Below are 14,120 nucleotides of genomic sequence, written 5' to 3'. Positions count from 1 at the left end.
ACAGCATAAACCAGACCAGGAAATTTCGTCAATGTCAGCGGCTCCTTTCTTAAAGGGGCCGCCAATGGCGTTCTGTGGTCACAACGAAGATAGTTTTCCTAACCTCAGGTCAAACTAACACCACTGTGCCGTGATCAAGACTTGATACACAAAAGAATATGCTTGATTCAACGTCAGATTGAATTAAGGTGTCGGAAATAAGCAAAAATGTCAGATATCAGCCCCTAAATGTCTGGCAGATGAGAATAAAATAAACAATCATTCTAATTTTGAATAAGTATAGAGCAAATTAAACACACAAACAATAACAAACATTAGTGAAAATCAGTCGAGACATGTCATGCATTTTCATCTTAATTAGACTGCTTTACATACATTATTTTCTCCATGTTAACCTCCCTCACTATCTTCACAACGACTGAATGCACATCTAGAAAGTCTAACCTTCCTGCCCTTTGACACGAACATCTCAGCACATTTAACTTTAACAAACAGACCCCAACTCCAGCTGATAAGACGTCAGTCTCTTTGTAACTGCCTTTATCTGTAATTAAACAAAAGTTACCATGCATGTCAGCCTAAAATGCACCTACAACGGATCCAAAATTTTTCTCAAGTCTCACTTGATATCATGTTTACACCGAGAACGGAGATTCCATATTTTACCACTAGAAGGCAGCCACTAACACCTTTAAGTTGTGACTACTTCAACAAGAAGTTTTAAAGAAACCGTGTGTTATTTTAAGCTCATATTTACACATGACGTTTCACCACATGACTTTCTAAGAAGCTGTGAGGATTCTTAAGTGATTCTGTACAGTGCAATAGCTAACATGCCAAGAAAAACAGCTTGTGTGGTTTAATAAAATCTATTCTTGATAACAGTTTGGTATTTCGCAGATGCTTTTCAATCAAAGTTGAACGAACCCAACTTACCATAGACAATGGGTCAACTCAGTGATTAAGCATCCGATAAATTTTAGTGAGGTCCATAATTTCTGTTTGGCCCAGATCACAAAACTCAGACCACTGCTGAGCTCTCCTCTGATTTCCAGAGAAATTCTGTGGTCTGAATATTGTGCATATCTTTATATTTCAACACCGTGTGTCACAAAGCAAAGATTGTGAGCAATTACTTTGGATTGAGGATGTAGAGTTTTGACAAAGATGGCTTTATCTAATCTTTCTGATGCTTTTAAAAGAATTTTTAAAAATATATATCCACAGATTTTTTCCAGAGTCATTAGATTCAGTAACATCAACAAGAACTATTTATCATGATGATGATGATGATGATGATGATGATGATGATGATGATGATGGGTGTTCATAATTAAAGGATAATGTTTCCTTTTACACTGAGAACTTCATGCTGACATTTGGCAGTCTTTCAATAAAATAAAAATGGTTATGTAGCAGGGTTTTTTTTCCTAAACAAAACTGTGCCTTTTGGAGATGTTTAAATCCTTCCACTACAAATGAATGAGCTCCTCAGTCCTGGAACATTTCCTTATGAAACCATCACATGCAGAGTCAACTGTAGCAATCATTTCAATGAGGAAAAGAGAGTGGGCAGCTGTTTTAACATTTTAAAGAGCTTTAAGAGATTTCCATGTCCTGATTCTATCAATATTTTTGGAGTGACATCTCCAGGTGACAATATCTGGATAAGAAAAATAGTGAAGAAAACCAAAGGGCACAAAAAAAAAAAATCAAAAAGTTGTCTCCTAGCAAGGCGATGTTTAGATTTCAGCTGTTTGCTGACAATGAGATGAATCGGTTCATGGCTGAGTCATTGTCTGAGTCATTGACTGAGAGGCATTTGTGCCAAACATCACTTCCAGCCAAACTAGCTCTATACCTTAATAACAAATTTTGGTGCTGAGAAACTGACACAAAGCTGAATACATTTTTCTGTCTGTTGCAGATGAATCACACCATTACTTTAGGAGAACCAGAAGAGAGAGAAGCTGGGACTCCATGTCTTATGAGAGCAGCAAATGACACTAACAATCATGATCTTGATTAAATAGAAATAAAATCTCTGTACTAATGCATGTTAAAGGTTAGCAACTTATTTCCAAATTGCATTACTCCTGGTGTGTTATCACAAGTGCACTCATTCCCCTCCTAAAAACAGTAGGTGGCACTGTTATGCTATCTCAGACCCAAACATAATCATTAGAGGGTTTTCCCTTTGCTTTTAGGGACTTTCCCCTGGCAGATCATTAAGACTAAACAAAGGAATGTTGCATGTAGTTATACAGGCTACAGAATTATAATACCATCTGCATTTCACCTAACAAAACTCTCATTCCTCTTCCTTTACCTGGGACAGGGTGGAGAGAGGAAAGATGGAATGTTCTACACTAGTGCCACTGGGATCTAAATAATTAATGCTATGTCACACTAACATGTCTCCAAGAGCTGGACAGACACCAACTGCACAGAGAAGCAGAAGGGGTAGATAACTTAAAAGAACGCCCCCAACAGAAGTCATATAACGCCAGACTTTGACTCTTTTCATTTACAGACTCTGGTGGGGTTAATTAATTAAGCTAATGCATAAGAAGTGCTTTTAAGTACATGTTGAATCAGGAAAACTAACATTAAGATGCATCTATCGTGCAGATACATGTAAAGATCCATAAACTCGTCATAGAACAGCATGAAATCCGAATGGAATTATGGTCTTTGATTTTAACATTATTTCAAAATCATGGAAAAAAGGAAATACTGCTAGAGCAAAAACCCTGGCTGACAACTCGTTATTTTCAGCTGTAGTCCTCTGAGCAACCAAAAAAGGCGTAATTTAATTTTTGTTGACTATGCAGGAAACTATTTTTAGAGGTCCGGTATATGTCCCTGACAAGAGTGAACGGTTGAGAAACAAAACGTGTTAAGCAACACTAAAAAGACAGGGGAACAAAATGACTGATTTCAAACTAAGGGGTTCAGTATAATCTATGCTTGGCATTGTGTCTTACACTGAATAGCATGTCGCCCCTCACGCTTCTCCTGGCAGAGATGTGAGAGCAAACTGAGGTTCCGATTAAGAGAGAGAACCAGCACTCCCACATGCACCCTCCTATGGCCAGGAAGTGGCGTGAGCTCGGCTCTGCATGCTTTCCCTGCACCTTTCGAACACAGGTAGCTGTTAAACAAAAAGGAACAGTGCACTGGGAGATGCAGGAATACCTACTGTCACAGTGTAATGTGGGACTAAAATCCCAAAAGACAGCAGTAACCCTAAGCGCCCTTTTGCTAAGATGAAGTGGAGGCCTTCACCCAGGCCCTGCTGGCATACCCCTGTGTCTGCTGATCTGCATCTGCCGTGCGGACAGAGGAACGCTATTTATGGACATAAATGATAGAAGGTCGTGACATACACAGCTGATGAAATATGTAGATTTTTTTTTTTTTTCGTTCTGCCTCTATGGGCTGAAGGCATTAACTACCCTTCTTTTCAAATGGTAATGTTTCATTTGGGCTTTGAAGTATTGCAGCTAAGTGCATTCAGACTAATCTTGCTTAGCTGAAGACAAATTCCAGCATGCATACACAGAGAGGGAGGAAAGGGAACAGAGGGCTTATCCTGGAATTCAAAGCAGAAATTTTTAGTCATGTAACGGGTCATATAGAGAAATGTAAAGCAAGAGTGCCTTAAACATAAGGCTTTAGTTACAGAACTAAGAGAGACTGTTCATTTTGTATCCAAATGACTTAGGTTTCTGGGTGCAATGTTCAATGGTAATAATGTGTAAGAACATAGTGACAAATTACAAGACAAAACATGCACAAACTTCCAACTCTACCTCTTCTTAGAAGTGAATATGCCTAATAAATGCATTCATTGAGCAATTTTTATTCATTTATTTAATTTTGCAGTCACAATCAGATAATAACCCAAAGGGAGGTCTTGTAACCATTCTATAAACACGTACATGCTTGTTACAAAAAGCTAATAATATGAGTGACATATGTGGATATGTTGTTAAGTGCATGCATTTCATGTCTATGACCCAGTATATGATCTTGCCTTCTAGAACCTACTTTATTACTCACGGTGCATCAGGACCAACTAGGTACCATTGTTCTCAAGGGATTAGGGAGGGGCTGAACCTTGTACTCAGTAGGACTCTGTCTAAACCTGACCGCAGAGTCAATGCTCTCTCAGCTGTGCCAGGCACAACACAGCAGAGAAACACTGTATGCTATTTTGACTATAACACATTTCATCTAATACAAAACAGCATCCAAACTGACATTAAATAATGCAGAGGTGTGTAGAAACTTAAAACTCTTTCCTAGCATTCTAGTCCACTGTACAGTATGCTATAGATACTGCATACACTACCAAGTAGACTACAGGAATAATCAACTCAGGGTTACATAGGGTTTTTCCACCAGGGCCAGTGTGGTCATATGCAGTCCAGACCACCTCTGAATGGCCCTGTTTACACCTTGGATTTTGGCAATCCGATCTGAAGTGGACAGCTCAAAAGTACAGCTGTAAGCGCATCCAGAGTGCATTGAGGTCACATCGAGATCCGATCACTCAGGCCGTTTACACCTTGCATTAAGATCCAATTTTGGTGATCCGATCACAAGTGGACAGCTCAAAAGTACAGGTGAAAAAGTCCAGTGCACATTGAGGTCACATCAAGATCCGATCACTCAGACCACATTCGGAGGTGGTCTGGACCGCATATGACCATATTCTTACAGCAGTGTAAACGCAAATCCAAACTCGACCACACTGAACGACCGCCTACTCACCTGAAAAAGCTTAATGTGGCTTAATGTTCCAAAACTGTGATCAATGATCACCAAATTTCTCTCGGACATCTCTTGTCAGAAATGCCTCCTGTCAAAAAATCTAAATCCTAGGAGTATGGTCGTTATCTCATGTTAAGCGTTTACCTCTCCATGGACGCCCATTATAAGGAAACAACTTAACGTGCCTTAATGTCTGAAAACAGCGATCAATGATCACTAAATTTGTCTGACATCTCACATATCACAAGTACTATCTCCAATCAAAAAAGCGAAACTGAAATTCAATGAAAGGGGTAACGTGTTGGAAATGACTTGCGTCTTTATTTGCATATAGAGCGGTGCAGTGAGAGCCCATCTCAAGTGGTCACTCGAGACACGGATTCTAAAGCCAGGTGTAAAGCCAGACGTACTCAGAGCTGTCCACTTGTGATCGGATCACCAAAATCGGATCTTAATGCAAGGTGTAAACAGGGCTTATGTGTTTACCATGGAGTTAGGTCCAATCACACTGTAATCACATTGTAAAGAGTTTAGTGAACTACCAGTGATGAAAAAAAACAGGGCAAAATTTGGATTGGAGGAACTGAGGACACTGGGCATACCACCTCAAAGTACCCCAAAGCAATAATGTAAATGTACTGACCTCACACAGACCTATGTTTTAACTACCACTTTATAAGAAGAAGTTTTTTATCTTACTTTACACAACAGAATCCTAACTGACATGATTTCATACAGAAGAGCACACAGAGGAACTCACTTTAACAGAACACTATTCTATTTAGTGCTCTCTCCTTCTGGGGAATTCTCTTAACAATTTCTCTCAGATTTTAAATTTGTGTTAGTCATATTACTGATTTATAAATTCCCTTATACACAGTCTCAATTTCTTTAAGTTTTGCAGAATTAATGTCTACTCTCATTACAGTTAAGTGAATCATCTTTCAACATCTTTTCAGCTTAACACTGTTTAGTTTAGAGTGACACTCTAACTTGATTGTTGATTGGCAAATACTTTTTAACGATACAGAAAATAAAAATATAAACATGTCCAGATAATGTCAAGACACTATATTGCACATGTTTTGTAAAAATAAATTGCTGAAAACAAATAAAAATCCAAAGTGTTTTTAATTTTTAACTTTCAATCAATATCCAGTGTGTCAGTCATAAAAATAAATATACATATGTTACAACAATTCCAGTGTCTTTTTTATAAAAAAAAGTTTTTGATAAAAAGACAGAGAAAGACTGAATCCTGTTTGCTGCAGGACTTCAGGACATGTATTTATAGGCTGTTGGTATTCTATGAACAGACATTTAAGGAGTGAATATGTGTACCACATATACATTCATTTTAGTTACGCAGAAGTGGATCATGTCAATTTATTGCATATACTTTTTGTTGCATGGCTGTATCAAAGCATTACTGAATCTCACACAAATGTGCAGTTGAGCTTTGTCATAAGCATTCATTGTGGGACTTGGAGGCACTATGTGAACCAGAAAGACAACTCTGTAATCAAGTATAAAATTACAGCATTTTGATTTAACCAGAGATCAGAATATCTCGTAATGTGACTTATTAAAAACCTCACTTCAGTATAGATCTGTGGCTCAATACTCTCCCAACCAAGAGAGTTTTCACATACCAAAGAGACAATTTCAGAAATATCTACACTGTAATTATACTCATGATGACGTTGGCCCGTAAGGCTGCTGTGAGGAGACTAAAAAGGCAAGGAACTTCTTAAGTATGTTCAGTTCATATGTACACGGAGTAAACAGACTTCTTGCTTTTGAACAGTTCTGGATATACATGTATGTGATAATGAAGAAACTCTCACATTCTGTCAGCTCAGATAAGCCTTAAGTGTCAATGGTAGTACATCCATAAACAAATCTTCTTTGAGATTGCTTTTCCCCATCATCCCGCAGTCTGGGCACACAAGATGACCTTCTGGGGGACGTCGTTTCCACCCCCTCTAGTGGTTTTGGCACAGGCTCAATATCCTGTCAGAGCCCCACAATTAGTCCAATACATTCCCTTTATCTTTCCACATATTTTTCTGTCTAGTAGGCAAATGTCTGCAGTAATACTGTTCTCCAACTTAGGAGTGAAGGAGTATGAGGGTAAAAGTGAAGGGTACTGGATGGTCCACTGGACCACTCCATCGTTCCCTGCATAACTGTCGCTTGTCCCCTCTGCTCTCTCCTTTCTTCCAGGGTACATGCTCTTATGGTCCCCTCACAGGGGCAGGATTTCCTGGGGTTCCCTGCTGGGTCAGATTGAGGTTTCATTACTGCCGCTGTATTGGGAACAGAGTGGGGAAGAGGTAGAGAGAGCAAGACAGAGAGAGGGAGTGAATACATGCAGGGCTAGCAGTGCATTGGTAAGGTTACACATACAAGCACATGCAAAACAGGACAATAAGTAGGGGAGCATTCACTGACTCATGAAACATCTCAACATGAATTTTCTTAATGTTAGCAACATGCATTATGAACAAATATGCATTCATTCTTTTTATACCAGGGAATCAGAGGTCTTACTACATCCAACACTAAGTCAGGTTGTTCTACAGACATGCCTTCTGACATCATTACAGGGTAGATATCACGAGTACTCACGCTGAGTCTGATTCATTGCCACCATTAACGGTCCCTGTCCGTAGATTCATCACGATGCCGTTCTGCTGTTCTTTGGCGGGTGTGACCTGTCGCTGGGGGGGCTTGATTATGGTGCTGTTGCTGCCGGTAACAGGTCGCATCGCCTCATTGGACCCCACTGAAGGTGTTCTGGAGGAGATTGAGGGAGGGTTGTAATCAGACAGCTTCTCCCTCAGCCGGTTCTTCATGTTCTTATCCGTGAGTGGAGGGGGATAAGTGATCTTGTTCTTCAGAATCCCTGAAGGGGAAATAAATCACAGAGAACATGTTACCAGTCATGATTAATGCTGTGTTTTAGATGAAATACTTATGCTAAACACCAGCAGGAGCATTGATTAGATGAAAACTACTGTAAAAATACTGAAAGAGATAAAACCAGGTTCTCTTTTTCTTTTTCATTTTGCCCTTTTTTATTTCAATTTGGAATCACTAAACACTTGTGATTTTGTCTCCACCTTGCACAACAGTTACATCTGTTCAGGTGAGTAATGCGAGCACACACGTCCTCCATTATGTGGAAAGCCAATTACTCATTTCCCCCTCTCTACAAGATATGAAGTATCATCAAGCACAATAATGACGCTTGGAGGACACTACTGATAAAGCATGGGTGTCTGACTGTCAATGAGCACTACTGAGTGACAGGGGAGAGGTACCCAGGCTGATCCACCCAGCCAAAGGAACACAGCCAGCTGATTCCAAGCCACAATTGGCAAGTTTGGTGCATATGTGATTTTGGCTATGAACTACAGGTGTGGAACACATGTTGGCACCGTTAGACATTGTCTTAACTGGGTGCAGAACTCAGTCATTTTTATTCTCTCACCCTTCCGCTGCTCTGGCTGATGATTGCTGTTGGGCTGGCTGGATGGCGTGTTCTCTCTGGTGGGGGGGTCTTTGTCTTGTGCTGGGTCTCCTGTGTGGTTCAGTTTATTCTCCTTATGCAGCTCTACATTCACTTTAGTCTCCACCCGCAGCCTGTCTGTCCCGCCTGCGTCTTCACTGTCACTGGCTGTGGTGGCCTCTGTTGGCCAGTAAGGCTTAACGTGATTGGACACTGTGTCCACTGTGTTAGAAAACAAGGGTGGAATAACCGGTCAGAGAACTTCAAATTAGTTATTACTATCAGTTGTTATTATTCTGTTAAAAGCGGTTAATATTTCTTTTAAAAACAGTTGATATTTTATATTTTAACATTTTACACTTATTGTTAAGAATGAAATAACCATACTGATAACTTAGCACTAGGTACTCTAACGTGGCTGTTTTACCTTTTCTTTTGGGTTTGATATGTCGTAATCTCAATTTATTTTCAGTCAGTTTCGAGGCATTATCATACATTTAAGCGTTTGCTACAGGTAAAGTTTACACCATTCAAAAGGAGTGAGTGTACAGTCCTTTGGGAATGTTTCTAGGTAGTTGCTGGATACCTTTAGGTGTGCTGTGCTGAGGCTGCCTCTCATTGTTCCACTTAGGCTTCATGTCGACTTCATCGTCCTCACTGTCTGACGAGTGGGAGGAGGCGTAAGAGCTACTGTGCTCATCCACGGAGAGTTCACTATCTGAGTCTGAGTCTGATAATGACAAAGAGCACACTGTTACTTTTCAGTACCTCTAATGATAGACATGAAGACTGCATAGCACGGTCCTGTAGTCACTTCAGGCAAGAGACTTCTGCATATAGCTACCTTATATAGGAACATTATGCTTAACTCTGGAAGCTGTAATATAACTGTAATACTGAGTCTCTTAATGTAAATGGAACATTTTTATTTATTCATTTTGAGATCTTTAGCAGTTATAACTCTGTCTTTACCATCTGCCTTTGTGCCGTTTCGGTGGAATAGGGGGGCATCAACGTCTGTGCGTCCCGCTTTAGCCGTTCCAGAGGAGACACTCGGCTTCTGACCAGAATCATCTCTGTGTGTATGCAACATGGAGAAAAGGGAATGACAGAGACGGAGAGACACATTAAGAATTATGAAAAACCCTCTCTAGGTTCATCTAAAATCCTGTGTAATTATATCACAGCAAAAACCAGACAGTTATTCGTCAACAAATCCAGTTCCCACTAATACACATTCAATCTTCAAAAGGCAATCTGAGTTAGAACATTTTTCATCAAAAGGGAGGGACTGTACTGTGGAACACTGTCCAGATGGCTGGAGACTGAGATGGTGGCTGGGGGCTGTGCACCTCTGTCTGGGTTAAGAGGAGGACTTGTCTGGGCTGGACTACAGCCAACACCTCCAAAAGTTCTGCTCCTCAAGGAAACATCCCAATTGCTCCAGCTTAATCTTCCCATGAACTGTCTGCTCAGCTAATATGTCTGTAACTAGGGCTCTATACATGGGCAACCTCTGGAGGTTCCTGGGTTCAAAAGCAAAAGACTTGCTCTGTGAAGGACAGAGCAATAACATCCATCCATGACTAATCAACACGTTTCTGGAGGTGGGTGGGGAGGTTAGACACACCCGTGCACCTGAGTGTACAAGCTGCAGTGCAGCGGCAAAGCCATGCTGCTGTGCCATGCATGTGAGAAAACCAGTCCACAGAAGAGAGGCAGAAACTTAGTCCAGATCTAACAGAGAAACACAGAGGGCAGAGGAATGCTCAAAAGAACTGCTTAAAGATGAAAAGGTGTGAGGTGGGCCTTTTACAAGAGCAGGAACAGAAAGAGTTAAAATAGCTATGAAGAGACAGAAACAGAGAAGCAGGGAGCGGCATGCACCCAGCACCAGGTTACCTGAGCACATACGCAAGGTAGCCTCTGTGGCTCTGGCCTGACCTGACAGTACTCTCCAGAGACACAGTGGATTCCCCAACGGCTGACCGAAACAGGGTATCGTCTTCTATGTAGGTGTTGTTACAGTTTAGAGAACGCTGTGGAGGAGTGGGTGGGGGGTGGGGGGGTTGGAGGGGCAGAGAGAGAGAGAAAGGTCATCAATATCACAGAGATGGTCATTGCAGATTTTGGACAAATCAGTGGAGGCAAAACAGAACACATCTGTGTGCTCTCTGTGGTACAGTGTATGATGCAGACAGGACAATGATAAGGATAAACTTCCCTGTCTCTCTCCTACTGCTTTATTGTCTTCTTTTGCTCACATTTACAGTCATGCTCACACTTACAGTTAAGAGAGATGCACGTGTGGCACTAGATTCGTCGGGTAAGTGCTTCTTTCCTGTGAAAACGTGCTTCAGATTTTTCCTCACTTCTTTGTTGAATACGCAGTGGCAGAAGAAAATGAATATTCCCTGAGGAAAAAGAGAGAGAGATGGAGTCAGTTAAATTTATCGGCTGTGGCAAACAGACTAGCAGAGACTCCACAATATCACTGTGCGTGTGGTTATCACTGAAACGACACATAACAGGTTTTACCTGTAGACAGCTGAAGACGGCAAATAGGTAATGAAAGGTCATGACATCACTGTTGACAGCCATCAGGCCCAGGAGCCATGTGGCACTGATGAGTATCAGGAGAAGGAAGGCCACACGCAGCGCCGGACTGGTGGTTACACACAGACACACACACACACACAAAGATAAAGACACAGGCACACACAAACACAAAAAAATACAATTCAACTTTAAATTAAAAAAAAAAAAAAAACTTTACATAAATACAAGCAAAATAAATATTTCAAAATAGAATTTCTATCACCTCAACAGCTGTGTTCCTTCAACTGTAACATTTAATTAGCTTAACGGCAATGTGACTTACATGGCTCCAGACTTCTCAAACGACCGATGTCTCTGACCACAAGATGCCTTTGCAGCCAGCATAAAGATCACAATGTTGACCTGGGGGAAGAGTTCATTTTAAACATGTGAGACTCTAAGTCAATTACCCTATCTTCAACAGCATCCACTGACACAGCCACATGGCACTCAGTCGAATTACATTAACAAAAGTACATACATAGAGGAGGGAATATCTACCAAAAAATGAATGCTAAAGAGAAAAAGTACAAGACAAAACAAAACAAAAAAAAACCACAACAGAATACTGGGTGAAGATAGTAGTATGTATAGCATGTGCACGCTACATACTCACCAGGACCACGATACAGATAGGCCCTGCGAAACTCCAGATAAGGGTGTCGTGAACAGAGAGCCAACAGAAGTCTGGGTTGCCATAGCCCTGAGGATCCAACCCCACAGCCAAACCTGTGTTCCCAGAGAGAGAGAGAGGGAGAGAAAAAAATCAGCAGCTCCACACACAAATAACCTCCCAAACAACAGATCAGCTCTGCTATTTAGAGAGTGAAGAGAGGCTGGGCAGGCTCAGTGCTGGGCTCATTCTCTCTCAAGCTTTGAGTATGTGCCAGTATGGAAAGTGACACCCTGATAGACTGAGGCTCAGGAATCAGTAGCTTCAGACGGCCTAAGAGGAAGTCTTCCAGCTGGAGATAACAGCAGAGTGTGAGAGAAAGAGAGAAAGAGAGAGAGAGAGAGTGAGAGAGAGAGAAGAGAAGAGAATAGAAGAGAAGAAAAGAGAAGACTCCAGTATTTCCTCCTTTCCCACAGGGATCAGACACTGCTCTGGGGAAAAGCTAGTCCCGGCATGATGGCACTCAAACAAAATGGCAGTCAGGCAAGGGTGTGTGAGTGCCTGTGTATGGTTCTTCGTGGTTTCTTTGAGTGTTTTGTGTATAATTTGATGGGCGTGTGTTGGATTGTGGTTTGTATGAGTTTGGTTGCAGTTTGAATGTGTGCTATAAGAGTCTCTGAGTGTGTGTGTGCGTGTGTGTGTGCGCGTGCGTACGTGCATGCCACATAGGATACCATTCCTACCTGTAATGATAGCGGGGATGCCCCAGCCAATGGCATAATAGAAGCGCATGTGCCCGTGGTTGATGTCGCGGACCTCCGTCAGCATGCGGTAGATGTGCAGTCCCTCCACAAACATCCAGGCAAACGTGCACATGTAGAAGAAGTGTAGCAGGATGGCGATCACGGTACAAACAAACTATGCCAGGGGCAAACACCAGAATGAAAGTGAAAGTCAGAGGTTAAGGATCATAGGTCAGATGTGACATGGAGTCATGGCAGTATCCTACTGATGTGTGTAAGAGAGAGGGATCTGTCTCTGGTGGAATGTATGAACTTGTCATGGGAAAACCCCATTAGGTGGGGAAGATCAGAGGGAGCTGCAACATGGCCATAAATCTGAAGTCGCTTGGCAGAGCTAGGTGTGACTGACAGCATTCCTTTAACAAACACGAGAATCAGATTACAGTTCAACTGGATATGAGAGTACACAGAGCCCAGAAACAGCAGAGACCACAGGACAGTGCTGGTTAAACAGTGCGCCCTTACCTGTGTGTGTCTGTGCATTTCTGTTATGTGCTACACACTTTACTTCACTGTCTCCCTGGGACACTCCCAAGACCAGGAGACATCAGTCTGAACTTGTCTACACCATAAAGCCCAGAGGGATAGTGGATGGCAGGAGCAGCCAAACTTTAAAGGAGGTCTTATCACTTCTCTGCCTGAGGCTGGTACGACCAAGTCCAGCTAGGCTGACCAAGCCTTGTGTGCTGAGTGTCTTTTAAAGTAAATATGTAGGTAATCTGTTCGACATTTCTCAAGGCAAATGACTAAGATCTTACACCATAAAAGAAAAACGTGCAGTAACCTAATACCTACAGACGCTTTATTCCACACTGTGGTAAATAACTATCATATTCAATAGGGCAACCTACAGGAACAGCTGTCCTGTTAATCCCATCAATTTGTCAGTGAGCAACAAAGCTCTCAACTACTTATAATTACCAAAGTACTGAGCACATAATTACATCTCTTTAATAACAGGAAGAGCATCTCTGTATTCCATGATGAAAAGAAAAATTTGACCAAAGTAATAATTGAGGAGCTGAAAAAAGCGAAGTCAAATGAAATTACCTGATTGTCAGTCTGGTTGATTCCGATGAGGAAGACAAGCTCGGAGAAGAAGAGCGCAGCCACGAGGTTCTTGTGGATGCTGTGGAGGTTGGAGCGCAGCTTACGTAGGATGGCCAGCAGGATGAAAGTGAGCAGCAGGGCCAGCAGGGAGGCTGACACGGTGGTGTAAGTGACTATTTTCAGAGGCAGAACATCTCCATGCTGAGAGAGACAGTGAGAGAGAAAGACAAAAGAGAGAGACAATGAAACACAAAAATATTTAAAGATGTTTCATTTTCTTTTCCCAAATATTCATTCTGCATTGCCATGCGTTAGCGGTTAAAGATGCAGTACCTCTCTCTTTGAGACGTCCATGAGTACAGCAAAGCTAGTCATGTGATTACATTGGCAGCTGATATGTGTCGAATTTCTGGAGACCAGTTCACAGCCTTTTGAGGACCAACCACCAGTGCCCCCAATGCTGTAAAACAACACGTGTTGAGACTGAGAGTCTTAAAGGGGAGTAAAATGGTTTATAGCAATGTTATATACAAAAAGCCATGTTTGCTTTTAACATACAACATCTCAGGCTGAGAAACAAACTCACATACAACATAGTGGACTCTATATAATTTACAGGAAAGTGGTTGCAACAATAACACATTAAGTACATGACATCTGATATGATACAATGGCGATATGATGAACATTCCAGTATATACTGATAGCCCTGTTTGAGAGTTCCACATGTTATATTATGCTCCACACTAACAATACGCCCGTA

At 41.5% G+C, this 14,120-nt stretch overlaps 1 protein-coding gene across 1 annotated transcript in view; it reads right to left on the bottom strand.

The window, feature by feature from the left end:
* Nucleotides 1-5,903: 5,903 nt before the first annotated feature.
* The window catches only part of celsr1a (cadherin EGF LAG seven-pass G-type receptor 1a), a 65,869-nt gene continuing 57,652 nt past the window's right edge, over nucleotides 5,904-14,120 (bottom strand). The window contains exons 23-35 of the mRNA XM_030772367.1: nucleotides 13,691-13,817; nucleotides 13,358-13,558; nucleotides 12,248-12,422; nucleotides 11,508-11,620; nucleotides 11,175-11,254; nucleotides 10,832-10,958; nucleotides 10,582-10,707; nucleotides 10,196-10,332; nucleotides 9,266-9,369; nucleotides 8,880-9,023; nucleotides 8,276-8,515; nucleotides 7,411-7,687; nucleotides 5,904-7,088 (exon numbers count right to left, since the gene is read on the bottom strand). Coding sequence (XP_030628227.1) covers nucleotides 7,064-7,088; nucleotides 7,411-7,687; nucleotides 8,276-8,515; nucleotides 8,880-9,023; nucleotides 9,266-9,369; nucleotides 10,196-10,332; nucleotides 10,582-10,707; nucleotides 10,832-10,958; nucleotides 11,175-11,254; nucleotides 11,508-11,620; nucleotides 12,248-12,422; nucleotides 13,358-13,558; nucleotides 13,691-13,817 — 1,876 coding nt within the window. The 3' untranslated portion in view covers nucleotides 5,904-7,063. The remainder of the gene's footprint in view (nucleotides 7,089-7,410; nucleotides 7,688-8,275; nucleotides 8,516-8,879; nucleotides 9,024-9,265; nucleotides 9,370-10,195; nucleotides 10,333-10,581; nucleotides 10,708-10,831; nucleotides 10,959-11,174; nucleotides 11,255-11,507; nucleotides 11,621-12,247; nucleotides 12,423-13,357; nucleotides 13,559-13,690; nucleotides 13,818-14,120) is intronic.

Source organism: Chanos chanos, chromosome 1 (assembly GCF_902362185.1).
Source record: "Chanos chanos chromosome 1, fChaCha1.1, whole genome shotgun sequence".
NCBI lineage: Eukaryota > Metazoa > Chordata > Actinopteri > Gonorynchiformes > Chanidae > Chanos > Chanos chanos.
This window is presented reverse-complemented; position numbering and strand designations above follow the sequence as displayed.